The sequence below is a fragment of the Salmo salar genome, chromosome ssa06, assembly GCF_905237065.1.
Source record: "Salmo salar chromosome ssa06, Ssal_v3.1, whole genome shotgun sequence".
NCBI classification, from domain to species: Eukaryota; Metazoa; Chordata; class Actinopteri; order Salmoniformes; family Salmonidae; genus Salmo; species Salmo salar.
Genome location: NC_059447.1, coordinates 26411354 through 26428017, shown reverse-complemented (window position 1 = coordinate 26428017; position 16664 = coordinate 26411354). Strand labels below are relative to the sequence as shown.

At 41.6% G+C, this 16664-nt stretch overlaps 1 protein-coding gene across 1 annotated transcript; it reads right to left on the bottom strand.

Annotated features, from left to right (window-relative positions):
- Nucleotides 1-497: 497 nt before the first annotated feature.
- Nucleotides 498-15693, bottom strand: erf3b (Eukaryotic peptide chain release factor GTP-binding subunit ERF3B). Its single transcript, NM_001140159.1, is given in 14 exon segments — nt 498-1342; nt 3585-3753; nt 3900-3989; nt 4119-4292; nt 4559-4639; nt 4951-5044; nt 5280-5420; nt 7101-7255; nt 7486-7666; nt 7781-7858; nt 8006-8039; nt 8424-8672; nt 13207-13254; nt 15255-15693. Coding segments are annotated over 14 exon segments (1740 nt in total). The 5' UTR covers nt 15448-15693; the 3' UTR covers nt 498-1289.
- Between the last annotated feature and the right edge of the window lie 971 nt (nt 15694-16664).

Genomic DNA, 16664 nt, shown 5'->3' with positions numbered 1-16664 from the left:
ATGGAGAATGGGCAATTTATGGTATGGGAGAGTATTATAGACACATTCTAATTGGGTCCAGATGTCAGTTGTGTATGGATAATTAGGTTAGCGTAAATACAAGTCATGTTTGATTTATTAAATTGATCTGTGATTAAAACAATATCCATTCCGGTAAAACTTAAAAGGGAGAAAAGAGAGGCGCCACCTGCTGGTCATGTAATTTAGAGGAGTACAAAAGGTACACAAGTGGTCATCATTACACACAGGCAAATATCCAGCTGTAGGGCACATTCTGTATGGGTTGAAATGAAGTATTTAAGGCTTTGAAAAGGACTGCCCGAACACACTTGTGCCATGAAACAGCTCTACTAAATTCCATCTTTCTCACAGGGTAAATAAAAAAAATTGGTATGCATGATAAAGATTAAATGACAAATTTCATGTCAACTTAATTATATTTTTCCTCTAGCGTTAAACACTTCTGTGAAACAGCCCAAATAAAGAACTAGCACATCTCCAATTTTTATATTTTATTGTCATAGTAGTTTGCTTTAACAACATGTGAAGGCGCTCAAGCACACTGCCAGAACGCCATATAAGAGAAACCAAAAGTGGGTAAAAGCAATGGGAGACATGTACAACTAGGGTTGCAAAAATCTGTTAATTTTCACAAAATTCCCAGGTTTTCCAGAAATCCTGGCCGAAGGATTCCAGATTTCCTGCCTATTCCCCCGATTCTGAATTTTGGGAAGTTAGTGGATATTTGCAACCGTTTGTACAACCAAGATAATAACATTTTGGTTTCAACTTGTTAAATTCTCAAACATCTTTTTTTTGTAAATAATATATTTTTCTGTATTACAAGCAAATCCTGGTCCTCGTCTGGTTACAGATATAACTGCTGCCATTTTACATTTTCAATAATGGAAGAAAAAATAATAAAAAACTGGAAGAGAAAACAATTGTGTTATGGTCATGAGTAGACCAGAGTAGGGGTGTGAGGGAATGGGTTTGGGGGGGCGGGGCCTAACCCAAAAATGGCATAGCTGAGCTCTCAATATGAGAAAGCTGACTCGTGTGTACTTGATCTCGTTTTTCATTTGCTTAAAAACAGGTTTCTTTTTCAGATAAGTTTTTTAAGCTGATCATCAACAGGTCAAAGGGGGGAGAGAAGAGAGGAGGGCCGCGAGCAGAGTTTCCGTCACCGCCGCCTGTGTTCCCATCGATGACCCCTGACCCCACTCTTCACCCCCACCCCCACCCCACCATGGTGCCGGACTGTGACCGGGGACTCCCATGCAACCGCTTCAGTCCCTCTCAGCAACAAGCTTCAACACCTTACCAATGGCAATGGTCTTACCTGGGGAGAGGACACAGAGACGTAGGTTAACAGCAAAGCCCCGGTCTACTCGTGTCCAAATGGGCTAGTTTTAAATTAAAATCAAAACGTCATAAGTGGAGCCCCTCCACTCTCCGACCCCCTCCTACAGACTCCCTCCCTGTTTAGGGTCCCAATGAATGACCCATCCGCTCTACCCCACTCCCCAACCAACAGTACTTTTTCACCACGAATGCAACTCAAACACTAACAGACTAATCTAGGGCTGGGCAATATGACCAAAATATTCTATCACGGTATTTGAAAAAAAATTGACAGTAAGACTTTTTCGTTTTTGAATAAAAGTTCTACATTTACTTTATGAGTAGTGAGTGATCCTAGGGTGGCAACACATACATTAAGTGATTTCAATGAGTCTTTCCCCCATTCTGATTGTTTTATAGTGTTCAATTCAACCAAAACAAATGTCAGCACTTATCATTACTGCATCTCCTGCACTCAATTACAGTGGTGGAAAAAAGTACCCAATTGTCATACTTGAGTAAAAGTAAAAGATGCGTTAATAGAAAATTACTCAAGTAAAAATCACCCAGTAAAATACTACTTGAGTAAAAGTATTTGATTTTAAATATACTTAAGTATAAAAAACAAATGTAATTGATTAAAATGTACTTAAGTATCAAGAGCAAAAATAATTAACAATTCCTTATATTAAGAAAACCAGACGGCACCATTTTCTTGCTTACGGATAGCCAGAGGCACACTAACACTCAACAATAATTTACAAACAAAGCATTTGTGTTTAGTGAGTTCTCCAGATCAGAGGCAGTAGATGACATGGGATGTTCTGTTGACAAGTGCGTGACTTGGACCATTGTCCTGTCCTGCCAAGCATTCAAAATGTAACGAGTACTTTTAGGTGTCAGGGAAAATGTATGGAGTAAAAAAGTACATTATTTTCTTTAGGAATGTAGTGAAGTAAAATTTACAGATACAAAAAAAAACAAGGTGAACTTGAAAGTATTTTTACACCACTGCTCAATTGAGAATTTCCATACTGCCATGTAGGGCTGCACGATATGGGAAAATAATCAAGAACTTATTTTTAACCAAATGTTGCAAATGCAACTTGACCTGCGAATTAGAGTAAAACTGTTTGAATCATGGAAATATAATGACTATTCTAATTCTATAGTTAGAATATAATAGTGGGCACTTTGAATACAGTGTTTGAGATGACAACGAATTAAAATGCCAGGGAGGAGTTATTGTGACAGGGAAGGAACTAAAGTGTTGATACGTGCTTCCTAGGGAACCCGATAAGCTTTGGCTACATTGCATGTTCTCTTAACTACTTCATGTAGCTAACATATTCTTGCTTTGCATATTCCTCTTTGATTTAGAAGATACTGTTGCACAAACATGCTGATTTAGGTCTACACCATCACTGGTATTATCAGGCTGTATTAGCTAGCTACGTTTACTCTTACTCAGTACATTTATTAGCTAGCTATCTATTAGCATTAGTGGCTAACAATTAGTGTCTCAAGATTTAGGGCAACTTGCTAAGAAAAGACAAACTAGCTGTTTGCTGATGTAAGAAACACACTAAGTGTCATTATAGAACGCTAGTGGATTTATATTAAGAAGCAAAGTGAAAACAGCATTGCTGTCATCAACATTGTTGCATTGACCATGCAGACTCAACACAAGTGTCTAGTGGTTAAGGAACATCAAATGCGCTCCTTGAGTGACAGGGGGCGTGGCTAGGTCTGTGTGGAAAGTGGCACGGAGAGAAAGAGCGGAGAGCTGACTCAAGTAACGAAGTAACCTATAAAAATGGACATTACACATCGCGTATCACATTTAACAAACCAAACATTCAAATACCGGTATAGAAGGTAAAGTAAAAACCCAAACCAGTCGGTCCCTGCATCAATACCGGTATATCATAAAATACGGTATATCACCCAGCCCTACCTTAACCTTGGTTTCAGTTTGGACTACATTTAAACCATTGTCCCTTCCAGCATGGCCATTTAGGGACTACTAAAATTTTACATATACACTTTCATCAGTCAACAGATGCTCTTATCCTGAGCAACTTACATAAGTAATCAGGGTTAAGTGCCTTGCTCAAGGGCAAATCGACATTTTTCAAGTAGTCAGCTTGGGTATTCGACCGAGAAACCTTTCCTTTAGTGGCTCAACGCTAGGCTACCTGCCGCCTACTAACAGTCCCAGTGATGGCAGAGGCCCGTACCTTCATCCCGTAGGGTGAACCGTCCCATCTGGGGGAAGTCTTTGAAGGTTTCAAGGCAGATGGTTCCGGCAGTGCGCAGACGGGCAATGCACACCTGGTCCTGTTTCACAAAGCGCGGTCGCGTCTTACTTTTCTCTCCCGACTTCTTGTCTACCAGACAGATTAAGGCCTAGATGTGGAGCGGAACCATCACAATAACTATAGTGGCATGTCTTTAAAACACTATTTGTCAGGTGCAGTTAAAGGGAATACATTGCAGATTCAAAATTAAGATGGTTCCTTCTGTAGGTTATGGCATTATGACAGTATCTTTACCGTAATTTGCACTTCTTCGATGCAGGTGTGGATGTGGAGGACAGCATTGTAACCAGGGCAGATAATGGACTTGTGTTCAATGATGACAATCTGTGAGAACACACAACACTGAGTAAAAACAAACACCAATAAATCCAAAATGTTTGCCATTAGGGCGACATTCAGACAGGACTACGGGCCAACTCCAACCACCTTAGTATCGTGTGGTGACTGGCGTACCTGGGCGTCAAAGGTGCGTCCAGAGTGGCAGAGGTTCTCAGCGTTACAGAGGATGAAGCCTGGCAGGATCTCCTCCTCCTCGATGCCCTTCAGTCTCAGCTTCAGGTTCTCTCCAGGAGAAGCATCATCTGTCTCCACGTCATCACTCAGCAGGCTCAACACCTCCACTGTGTGCTACAAGGAGGGATGGAAGGAGGAAGGATGGAAGGGATACGCAGCCATTAACACACGTTCATAAGAGATGGAGCGAACACCTTTATGGTAAAAAAAACAGAGGGCGATACCGTGTGGCACAGACAAATGGAAAATATGAGAAAAAAAAACCTATGACTAAACTCTGGCTTAAGATACTTGCCACCCCATTAGCTAGGATTAGCTATAGCTCTAATGCTCTGATGGGCGTTGGATGTTCCATGGCAGGCTGCTGGAGAATGTCTTACCCTGTTTGGCATCATGACAAGCTGCTGTGCTTTACTGATGGACCCTGACTCCAGTTTCCCCAGGATGACAGTACCCATGTCCTATAGGGTGGGGAACAACAGTAGAAAGTAACCCAAGTCAAAAAAAGGTATTCTACAGTAGTGTGAGAGGCTTAAAAACTAGTGTGGTTTAATAGGCTTTTTATTACCAGGAAATAGGATGTTAAATGTACAGTAGCTGCTGATGATGTGGGCAGTACGAATGACATGGCCCACTACAGTTGTTGACCATCAAAATACTGTCATGTAAAGGACAACCATATCTAAATAAACACTTAAATATAATGAGTTGGTTGCCATATTTATGGCAATAGAATAAAAATATTAAGGTTCCATAATGTGGTCGTCTTCACCTTGTATTTGTCTACAATGGGTAATCTGACTGGTCCGTCGCTCGCTCTGTTTAAGTTTGGCAAACTGTCCAGATGTGGAATGAATGGTAACCCCCTGGAAGACAGACAGAGAGGAAATAAACAGGTCAGGACAGTAGCGTCAGGAGAATATTCAATCCATTCACACTGGAACGTTATAGTACCTTTGGTGTGGCTTCGTTAACAGAGAAGGAAGGAGTGTTTCTTACTGGGCAAGAACAGATAGTACCTCTCCATTTGACTGTTTTCCTCCGTTTCGTACCTAGTGAACACAGCCCAGGAACAGCAGTGTAAAAGCTGGTGATACTCACGTATACCAAGTGCACGACTCAACAGGCTCCTTGAGGTTGGCTCCTGTGAGGCCGGAGCAGGGCATGAAGTGAATGTCTTTCTTGGGGTTGAAGCCAACCTTCTTCAAAAATGGCACTAGTTTTTCCTTGCATTCTTCGTACCTGAGGTTTCAGGTTAAACAAAAAATTAATTGTTGGTTGAGCTGGATTTCTGATGCATGAGAATAAATGTTAAACTCTCGAGCAAATCTTGTAATGATTTCAATGTATGCATGATTTCCGTTAACCTGTTTAGGATAGGGGGCAGTATTTTTACGGCCGGATAAAAAAACGTACCCGATTTAATCTGGTTATTACTCCTGCCCAGAAACTAGAATATGCATATAATTATTTGATTTGGATAGAAAACACCCTAAAGTTTCTAAAACTGTTTGAATGGTGTCTGTGAGTATAACAGAACTCATATGGCAGGCCAAAACCTGAGAAGATTCCATACAGGAAGTGCCCTGTCTGACCATTTCTTGTCCTTCTATAGCCTCTTTATCGAAAATAGAGGATCTCTGCTGTAACGTGACATTTTTTAAGGCTCCCATAGGCTCTCAGAAGGCGCCAGAATGGGGAATGATGACTCTGCAGTCCCTGGGCGAAAAACAGTAGGGCTTTTGGAAAGTGGTCGTTCTGAGAACAATGACACGGGTGGGCGCGTGCATGTGAAGACTCCATTTTCTATTTTTAGTGTTTGAACGAAAACAAGGTCTCCCGGTCGGAATATTATCGCTATTTTACGAGAAAAATCGCATAAAAATAGATTTTAAACAGCGTTTGACATGCTTCGAAGTAAGGTAATGGAATATTTTGAATTTTTTTGTCACGATACGCGCCGGCGCGTCACCCTTCGGATAGTGTCTTGAACGCAAGAACAAAACGCAGCTATTTGGATACAACTATGGATTATTTGGAACAAAAACAACATTGGGTGTTGAAATAGAAGTCCTGGGAGTGCATTCTGATGAAGAACAGCAAATGGATTTCCAATTTTTCTTATAGTAAATCTGAGTTTGGTGAGTGCCAAACTTGGTGGGTGTCAAAATAGCTAGCCATGATGGCCGGGCTATCTACTCAGAATATTGCAAAATGTGCTTTCACCGAAAAGCTATTTAAAAAAATAATTTTTGTGAACGTTTATCGTGAGTAATTTAGTAAATTCACCAGAAGTTTTCGGTGGGTATGCTAGTTCTGAACGTCACATGCTAATGTAAAAAGCTGGTTTTTGATATAAATATGAACTTGATTGAACAAAACATGCATGTATTGTATAACATAATGTCCTAGGAGTGTCATCTGATGAAGATCAAAGGTTAGTGCTGCATTTAGCTGTGGATTTGGTTTTTGTGACATATGCTAGCTTGAAAAATGGGTGTGTGATTATTTCTGGCTGGGTACTCTCCTAACATAATCTAATGTTTTGCTTTCGTTGTAAAGCCTTTTTGAAATCGGACAATGTGGTTAGATAAAGGAGAGTCTTGTCTTTAAAATGGTGTAAAATAGTCATATGTTTGAAAAATTGAAGTTTTTGGATTTCTGAGGTGTTTGTAATTCGCGTCACGCTCTATCATTGGATATTTGCGAGGCGTTCCGCTAGCGGCACATCTTGATGTAAGTGGTTAAAGTTCTACAAAGACCCTACATCAACAAAGGATTCCACCCTAGGCTTTGACCATCACTATAGCATCTTGTCTGTAATGGGTGTTTTCATGTTCATGTAAACTGAAACAAGCACTCATGACTACCAGTTTCCTGTAGCCTGATGTGATTTCTGTGCTCTAAGTGGTAACTGCGCACCTCTCTAGGCTCCAGTTCACTGTGGGGTCGTCCATTTTGTTGACGAGGATGATCAGATGCTTCACCCCCGCCGTTTTGGCCAACATGGCATGCTCCCGTGTCTGTCCACCCTTCTCAAAGCCCGTCTCAAACTCTCCCTTCCTGGCTGAGATCACCTAGGCAGGAGAAATACACATCGAAAATCATTCAAAGAACCGTGACATTGCTGTGTAGATTTCAAAACAATGTATTTTACGACCAAGTAAACAAATATTTATCATGGTTCCTTCTTAATTTCAAATCGTTATTTTTATAATCTTTATATTTACCATTTCAAGAGATCTTTGTCTCTCAACTGGATATTTTTGGTATTTGCAGCCACAACAGCATGACACTATGGACTCACCAGCACAGCCAGGTCAGCTTGCGACGCTCCTCCGATCATATTGGGCACAAAGCTTTTGTGGCCTGGCGCGTCCAGGATGGTAAAGTGCTTTTTCTCAGTTTCAAAGTACGCTCTGCCCACCTCCACAGTCTTCCCCTTGTCTCGCTCCTCCTGGTTAGTGTCCAGAGCCCAGGAGAGGTACCTGGCAAACAGAGGAGGGGAGGGGGTTAAACCCTTGTTATACTGACAGGCTTTAGTCATGCCATTTCATATACTTTTTGCAGTAGACCCTGGTAAAAAGCAGAGTGTAACTCACCAGGTTTCCCTGTTCTTCTCCTTGGCTTCTCTTTCATACTTCTCCAGAGTTCTCTTCTCCACCATGCCCGTTAAATACCTACCAGTGAGGAAGGGGATAACCAGATGGATTGATGAAGAGAGGGGGAAGGCGCAAAGAGTGGAGGGGTGGTGAGAAATGCAACAGGTGTTAAAAGCCCCATTGGACTGAATGATTCATAACCACAACAGAAAGAGAGATACTCACATGATTTGTCCTCCGATGGTAGACTTGCCAGCATCTAGGGAGAGATGAGGGACAACAGGGAGTGGTGAGAGCAGATAAAAATGGCCTGTGCTGTCTAGCCTTGTAACAGGGCTGATTAAATGAAAAAATACAAAACATTGCCTAGTTTTTTCACTGTTTCCTATTAAGGCAATAGCATCGTTTCCCCTAGATTTGTTTCTTTGACAGAAACCCCAATCAGCAATCCAGGTGTGGCAGTGACAACTATACACTCTGGATGTTATATAGGGCTGCCAATAAACATGTTTTATTGGATCAAATGAAACCAAGAAATAACAGAGCAACGCAGAGATGACCCACACACCTAAGTGATAGTATGTGAAACCACTGCAATAGCCATGAAAAAGAGGAAGAAATAAGCAGATGTGCCCCCACTCACCAACATGACCGATGAACACCACATTCACATGTTCCTTCTTGGGCGCGTCTGGTGGGAGGGCTACCACTTTAGGCATGATTGGCACATCTTCCTCCTCCTCCAGGACTTCCTCCTCCAGAATCTCCTCAACAACTATTGGTCCCCCGTCGCCACCAGGCCCTCCTCCTGGTTCTTCCTCATTGGGCTCCACCCCTTTCAGGTCCCACGTCTCCTCTGTGGTCATTTCAGAGTCGCCGTTCTCCACCGGGGCTGACCAGGGACAAACCGAACAGAGCATTAGTGGTGTGGAATAAGTAATCATGATTTGAGTTTGAAAATAGATTCCTTTGGTCTCAGGTCTGATGTGAAAAAGCCTACCACCGTAGCTAAGAATTTAGTAAATTAAGTTTCTCTACAAATGTTTTAGTTTAGATAGATAAAATAAATGTAAATGTAATGTAATTAGTTTGACATAAGATTTCATATTCAAAGGGGAAAACCTAACTAGGGGTACACTACAGGCTGGCACTGATGCAGAGTACTCATATAGTACAGTTAGAGCCAATTAATTAGCCATGAGGGGATTGTTCTACGAGTAAGCTTGTTAATGGTTACTACAGCTAAACTTCTGGCATCAGTTTTGACAAGATTTTACAGCTAAAACTACAGAATGCCAAATCTACAGAACATTAGAGTTTAAGGTCAGAGTTCATTCCAATAACATTGATACAATTTTTCCTTCTTTGATTTCTAGAAAAAGCCATTTAACGCCTGAAATAGTGTAACCATTCAGCACCCTACTTGCTTTAAAGACCGTAGTAGTGATGACAGACCATGCTGACACTTGAAGAGCATGGCTCATCATTCCAACTACGAGACAGTGAAATCCGTAGTGTTTAATCCAAATGGGTGCACATTTGGTTAACTTAGTACTTACTACACACCAGATTCCACTTAATCAAAGGTTAAATTAGTGGAATCAGGTGTGTAATGCTAGGGGAAAAAACTAAAATGTCTACCCCTCTGGGTCCCCAGGACCAGGAAACACTTGCAGTAGAATATGGGTTAGAGGTCAGTGAGTGCTCCAAGGCAGCCTGGGCCCGGACCTGTTTGGCTGGACTTCAAGCCTTTCTTCCATCCTGCACATTCACAACTTTTAGCCTAATGTAAATTATGTAAGACCTCAACAGTAAGGCAGGCTGAAGTCATTTTGCCAGTCACAGGAAAAGTCAGACTAATTGAATGGAGTGACTGGGGATCATTCTGGACCCCTCTTCCCAACAGCGAAAGGTCCCGAAGCTTCTGCACGTGTCGGATTCTCTACTTTACCCACAGTCTCTGCTCTACTCAGACGAATGGCGCTCATTCAATAAAGTTAGAGCAAAGCTGAATCAATGTCTGCTAGATCACATAATGATAGTCTTCTACATAATATAATAACTAGTATAATGTTACGAGTTACTCTTGTCCAAAACTCAATAAGTGCTTTGACTTAAACTAAACACACAGGTAGGCTCTGCTACAGCTTCTTAACACCATCTGCTCTGAACTTCACTCACTGGCTCGGTTACCATCCAATTGGCCACAGGTTGACGCTGACATTCTCAAATCTGTATAAAAACCAACATGCGCATTTCCCCACCAGAGACGCGTTTCCATCAAATGTACCTGTTGCAGATAAGGCTGTGCGTGATGACAGTGCACATAAAAATACCCTTTGCGGTACAAGTTAAATGGGTTTCCTTCACATTTCAACTGATGGGTTTCTCACACAAAAAACACGTAATAATATAGCGTGTGCCAACTCTGGAATTGGCACGCGCGCTCTAGAATTCAGTTAAACCAACAAAAAGATCCCACATTGTGTAGCGTAGTTTGTCGACATTTTGAAAGTTCCCCACATTTTTTTACTCACATCAGGCCTGTCACTACATTTTTATCCGGTGTACTTTACTCGCATAAAAAAAATTGGATGGAAACCTGGTTACTGTTCATCATTTTAGACAACTGTAGGCTACTTCCAAACTGTAGAACTCAAGATCTAAATGAAAATCCCCATGAAACTGATAGAGATCAAATGGTTGGTAAGCAGACGTTTCATCGGTAAAACTTTAATTATACTTCACCATGAGGTTGAGTGCACACTCTGGGGTAAAGTGGAAAATGGAATAGGCAGAGGCTACAATTACAGAGTTTCCACCCCCAACTTCTCAAAACGAATGAGCCGAATCATGTTCTGCGCATGTTATTTCACACACACGCACGTTCAAGTCTCTCTTTACTCAAATCAATTCAAGGGGCTTTATTGGCATGGGAAACATAGGTTATTATGTTATACATTGCCAAAGCAAGTGAAGTCGTAATATACAAAAAGTGAAATAAACTCTATGCTTTACTCACACTTTACTGAACCCTCAACCAATTTGATTGACATGTAGCCCGTCTATCTGCCTCAGTTCTGAAAAGCTGATTGAAACGAACATTCCAAAAATATATATGAAGGCTCCGTCTGTTGTAACAGATATTGCTGTAGCACAAGCAAGACGTAGTCTGCACTTTGCATTGGTGCAAAACGATCAGAGTTTTGTGATGAAATCTTTTGATTTATGCCGACATAGTTACTGATAAAGAACTCTGCCTCCCAATAGCCAACATTTGCATATTAAAAAAAAAAAAATACAAAAAGAAAATACAAAAAAAAAAATAAAGAACATCGCTGTTGACAAGGGTTGTAACGGTTTACCAAACCCAGTTAGGTGGGTATTGCAGTTTTGGGGTCACGGTTCGGTAAAGCGGAAAATTAAATGCCAACAGTTACAAATTCCATATATGATCATGAGTCATAATACCTGATGAGAGCACAAATCAGGAATACCAACACTTTGTATTTTCTTAAATGAAAACACACGACCACCCATCTACAAAACTAAAATAAAAGTGCAATATCTGTGTGAAATCAATATGTAAACATGACTCAAACATTGTGTAGGCCTATGCTATGTTTTCTTACAAAGAAAAATATGCGCACGTGTGACTCGAGTGAGGCGTGTCTGTAGCACAGTAGTTCTCATTTCCCACTCCGGGGTAAAGTGATGGGCTGTCACAGTGAAGTAGCTCTGTAGCCCTGGTGGTCCATCCATCTGTCGTAAGGGCAACACAGGGTGCATTGGTCAATTAATTGACAATTTCCTCTTTAGCTTGCTTACATAGAGCGGGGACTAACACCCGTTTGCTGAAACGGGTGCGAGAGGGCAAAGTTCATAACGTGGCTTGAGCACTTTCACGAGGTGATGAAACCCCCTATTCTTCTCAACAACCGAGAATGGGCGCAAATATTTGCAGCTATAAAACATAGCTATCGCTCTTGTAATTTCCGTGGCAGAATCAGCTGCAAAGGGTTGCTTGAATGCAGAGGGGAGACAGTTACTGTTTTGCATTTCCATCTTGCTCCAGTGGTAGGAATACCGGGGTGAAGTCGGCTTAAATGTGTCATGTTTGAGGCGTTGGCAGTTGTATAGGCATTTTTGTTGATCAGTGGCGACATACTCTGTTCATTGCCGCTGTAATCTTCTGGTAAGCAAAAAGGTTTCCAAACTGGAGATTTAAACAACGGAGAATCGTCCTGGTTTTTTGAACACACCACTCACAATCGTACAAAACTAGTTACCGGCAGCGCCTCACAAAAGAACAGATTGAAATGCGCCAAATAACATTTGAGTTTTGATTACAACGCACGCATAAGCTCCAGTTGTTAACGGAATATCCCAAAATGTTTTTCCCAATTTTGACTTACTTGAGGCATACAACGCAGTGCATGCCTAGCATTTTTATTTATGTATTCATTCAGGTTCACAGTGCGGAATGAACCCAGGTCCCTGTACCAAACGGCTCAGTAGGAATCTTTGTACCATTACACCCGTACTACTGACTGCCTGAGTCTTGCTTTGTTGATAGGCTGTGTACATACAGCTTGCCTAAATAACAACCCCCCCATGAAAAATAAATTGCCTGTTGTGTCGTGCTTATGTTCGCTTTGATTACTGTTACAACAGACAAAGAACAACGTTTCTTCGAACAAGTGGCAGCGGAGTCACGGAGTGAGCAAGCACTGAGCAGTAGCTCAAAGGACTTGGAGGGGAAAGCACGCAGCGGATCCTGCACATGCGCAGAAATCTCTCTTCAGTCCAAAACTTCCGTTTCCCAGAAAATTAAGAACTGCAGCTACTCCAAATGGAATAAGGCACCAAGTTTCCACACCAGACATCAAGTTTGGTCTTTGTCTGCACCAAAGCTATGTGCGCAGACAGAGCTAGCCAGCATCAATCTGTTTATTATGACAGTACAGCACCCTCAAAGAATTCACTGGCATTACAACACACCTTAATTTGTACGTATAATAGAGAGGGTGGGTTCTTGTCTAAATATAATGTAACAAGACATTAGCTAGTCAACTGGTGGTCATCTACACATAATGAGACTAGAAGGGACACACAGCGGCCAAAAATAGCTGACATACAGAACCCTTCCACGGCAACAATGAATGTGCACCAGAAATGTGTTCTAGAAGCTGTACTAGATACATGTCAGAACTTCGTGACTACTAAGTGAGAAGACTGAGGCCCACGAGCATCAATTAGTGATTCATGCCAGTGACCGTTGCTTTGGTGGACGTTGAACAGTGTGTTGACAGGATTTACGGAGGCCAGAGTCTGGGCCCATAGATTGTGAGGCTAGCTAAGCCATTCATGGATAACGCTGAACAGAGCAAAATGACCACAGGTGTAAAACACACACATATACATACCTGCAGTTTCTGCGACCTCCATGGTGGCAACAACTGGTTCAATGTCCGCTAAAAAAAAGAGGTAGAGCATATTCACATTAACGCTTCTTTCATCAGACATTATTCATCAAATAAAATGTAAGGTGGGATTGGTGTGAAATCTACCGACCAGCGCTCTTCCAGTCTACCACAATGGTCACAACTAACACAGTTCTTATGAGGCCAACAAACTGCAACACCAGTTCCCCCAGTTAACTGGTTCGCAATATGTACTATAGACAGGTTGGTTGTTTAGCAACAACCAAAGCCTGCGCAACTATGGGGCAAAACATACGGGTTGGCTTAGATTATTGACAACATGTAAACTATATTTCTTCAATGTTCATTGAATTTTTTGTGTGCAAAATCAGCACTTGTGATCTCAAATACATTGTTAAAGTTCTTGGTCAGCTAGCAAATTTCAGTTAACATGGAATCAGTTAAAACACATGAACACAAGAAATGGTCTCAAGAACAAGATGAAACTAGCTGACAGTAGTCACGATTCCCCGCATGGCAGTTTCTTGTCATTGTTGGTAGCCATCTGGCCATCCAGAATCACAACATCTGACTTCTGCCCCATTGAAGCGTCAACCACTTGTGACATTGTCGGCTAGCCCATCCATACGCAACAACACTCCACCGGAAGAGGTTAACCCACCAACAGCTCGATGTTTACTATACTTTTACTGGGCTGACATTTTCCTCGAGAGCGGTTGAATATCTTTAGTATAAACACACATTGGTGATGTCCATCAACAACAGAATGCCTGTACAGGCGTGTCCAGCATGTTAACAGGTAAGCCGAGGTTAAAGGATAAGACAGCTGTAGGTCAAAAATATCAGACTGGGAAAATAGCTAGATTTGAATCCCCTCATGACTTACAAGTTAGTATTGCCTAATAGATAATGCATAACCACCACAACCTAAGAGCTTTTCTAGAAAGGATGGTAATTTATGTTTCAAGACAAGCACCTTACACATTCCCCTCCATATTGGATTTGGCAAAAGACAGAACTGACCAAAACATGCCACAGCTCATTTTCATTACATCAAAACGTAAGAGTAACATGTATAAATGGCTCTGACTAGTTATTTCTGCTTTCTTGGTCTGCTCAATTGGGACACGTTGTTCACAAGTTTGTCTTCCACTTATGGACCGTATGCAAAGTAAGATCGTCCACGTCACACCAATAATGTCAACACTAGTTACCAGCTCCTAAAGTTGTCATGTCTTGCAATTTATAAGGGGCAAGGTTGTACCCGTTCAAATAATTACTAGTTATCTATCTACAGTAGCTAGTTGGGTACATATCTTGAAATCTTAACTTACATTGTGGGAGGTAGACCAAAAAAAGCACAATTGGCCAAGAATGTCTTAGCTAGCCATTTCTGACTACATAGCCCACGTAGACAGTAAAAAAATGTGGGACCGTTTGTCTTACCAACGTTACGTACACAATTGTCACACGACTGACATAGGATAGGCTAACTAACGTTAACTTAGTTATGCCAGTAACTAACATTCGGTAAAATGATAACGTTCGCTACTTTACCTAGTTAACTAAAACCTCGAATGTCCAAAACCTCACATATGGTTAATATTAGCTAACGTATTTAACTATAGACACTGTCGGCGACAGCTTGCTAAATGCAAGCTAAGTTAGCTAACCGGCAACTAGCTACTAAGTAGTGGTTAGAAACATAAGGTTTCTATAGTTAGCTAAAACCTACCGAAAATATTAGCTACTAACAAGCCATTAACAATCCACCAACTACCGAATACAGTTAACGTTAGTAACTTAGCTAACTAACAAACTAACGTTCGGTTTCTAACTAACTAGCCTAGCTAAATACCGTTAATTTGGTAACTAATGCTTGCCTTCAACGTTAACTAGCTACTTTACGCGGTCTCTGAAGTGTAGACGCATGTGTGTTGTGGCGCTTGTTAGCTAGCTAACTAAGTTAACTTGCTAACAAGCTAGCTAACCATCTAGCAAAACGCAAACGTGAGTGACCGCGAACTTACCACCGGAATCAGGATCTTCCGAGGGGCCTTTCTGAAAGAAGGACGGGACAAATTCGACGGCATTTATGTTGGGGACAAACGGTTTGGCATTCACGTTGAGGGCGGCGAATTCGTTATCGAGTTTCCCGTCGACCGGGACCTCAACATCATCCTCTTGTTCCCAGGAATCAGGGGCAGCGTCTCTCGGGTCCATCGTGGGTCTTTGCTAGATGTTCACTACTGTGGATAAATACTTGCGTTACGCAGTTGCTGAACTGGCTAGTGTCCGCCCCTATTATTAACCCGTTATTGAGGTCACCCGATAAAATTGATAAAACTTCCCCTCTCTGTCTAATATGTGTTCGATTTACTTGCGATAAAATAGCCGGTTTCTCTCGGTAAAGGGATACGAGAAAGCAAGATTCGACTCAGCACTCCCAGCAAGTCCTCGTGTGCTGCTGACTCTCCCCAGCCGACGGGAGCGACAACCAGTTGCATACTGGGAGATGCTGTGCATTGCAGGTGTCGCCGTTATTCGGAAGAACGTAATGGAGGAAGCGAGAAAACTACATTTCCATACACACGGAAAGCACACTTTTTACGTCAACGTTGCTGACCCATCTTGCAGGTTCAACATTTTTTAGTTCCGATTCGGCAAACGTTGCACGAGACGCGCAAAGGCCAGTCTGAACATTATTATTTACAAAACACACGTATCCCGTTTAAACTTCAATTTCATTACCTCAAATTAACATCCCGCACAAAAATCTAGAAAGTGCATCTGCAACAAACGGTATCATTGGATATTTTTGTATAGGCCTGTTTCTGAGTTCTTTCCACAGTGTAGGCCTTCTCTATTGACAGACAGTGGGTATCTAATGGCATTGCAGTCCTTTTCACATAGGTAAACATATGCAAGTTTAGATCATTTTCATTAGAAAATAAAGGAAAGCCGCACACTCTAAGAGCTCAGATGCAAAAATTTAATAACCAACGTTTCGACAGCGAAGCTGTCTTCATCAGGGTATCATCATCAGCTTCGCTGTCGAAACGTTGGTTATAAAATTTTTGCATCTGAGCTCTTAGAGTGTGCGGCTTTCCTTTATTTTCTAGTGTTCTACTCCGCTAGCCAGCACCTCGCCTTTATAGGTGTGCGTTTCTCTTTTTTCTAGATAGATCGTTTTCATTCCCATAAATGTGAACCATACTGGGGGGAAAAAATTTACGCAACATGCAACAATTAACGTGTTTACTGAGTTACTGTTCATTGAAGGAAATCAGTCAATTGAAATACATTCGTTAGGCCCTAATCTATGGATTTAACGTGACTGTTGAGCCAGGCCCAGCCAACCAGAATGAGTTCCCAACAGACAGAAATACTCCTACTTCTTGATATGCCACACCTGTCAAGTTACAATTGTTGCATATCTT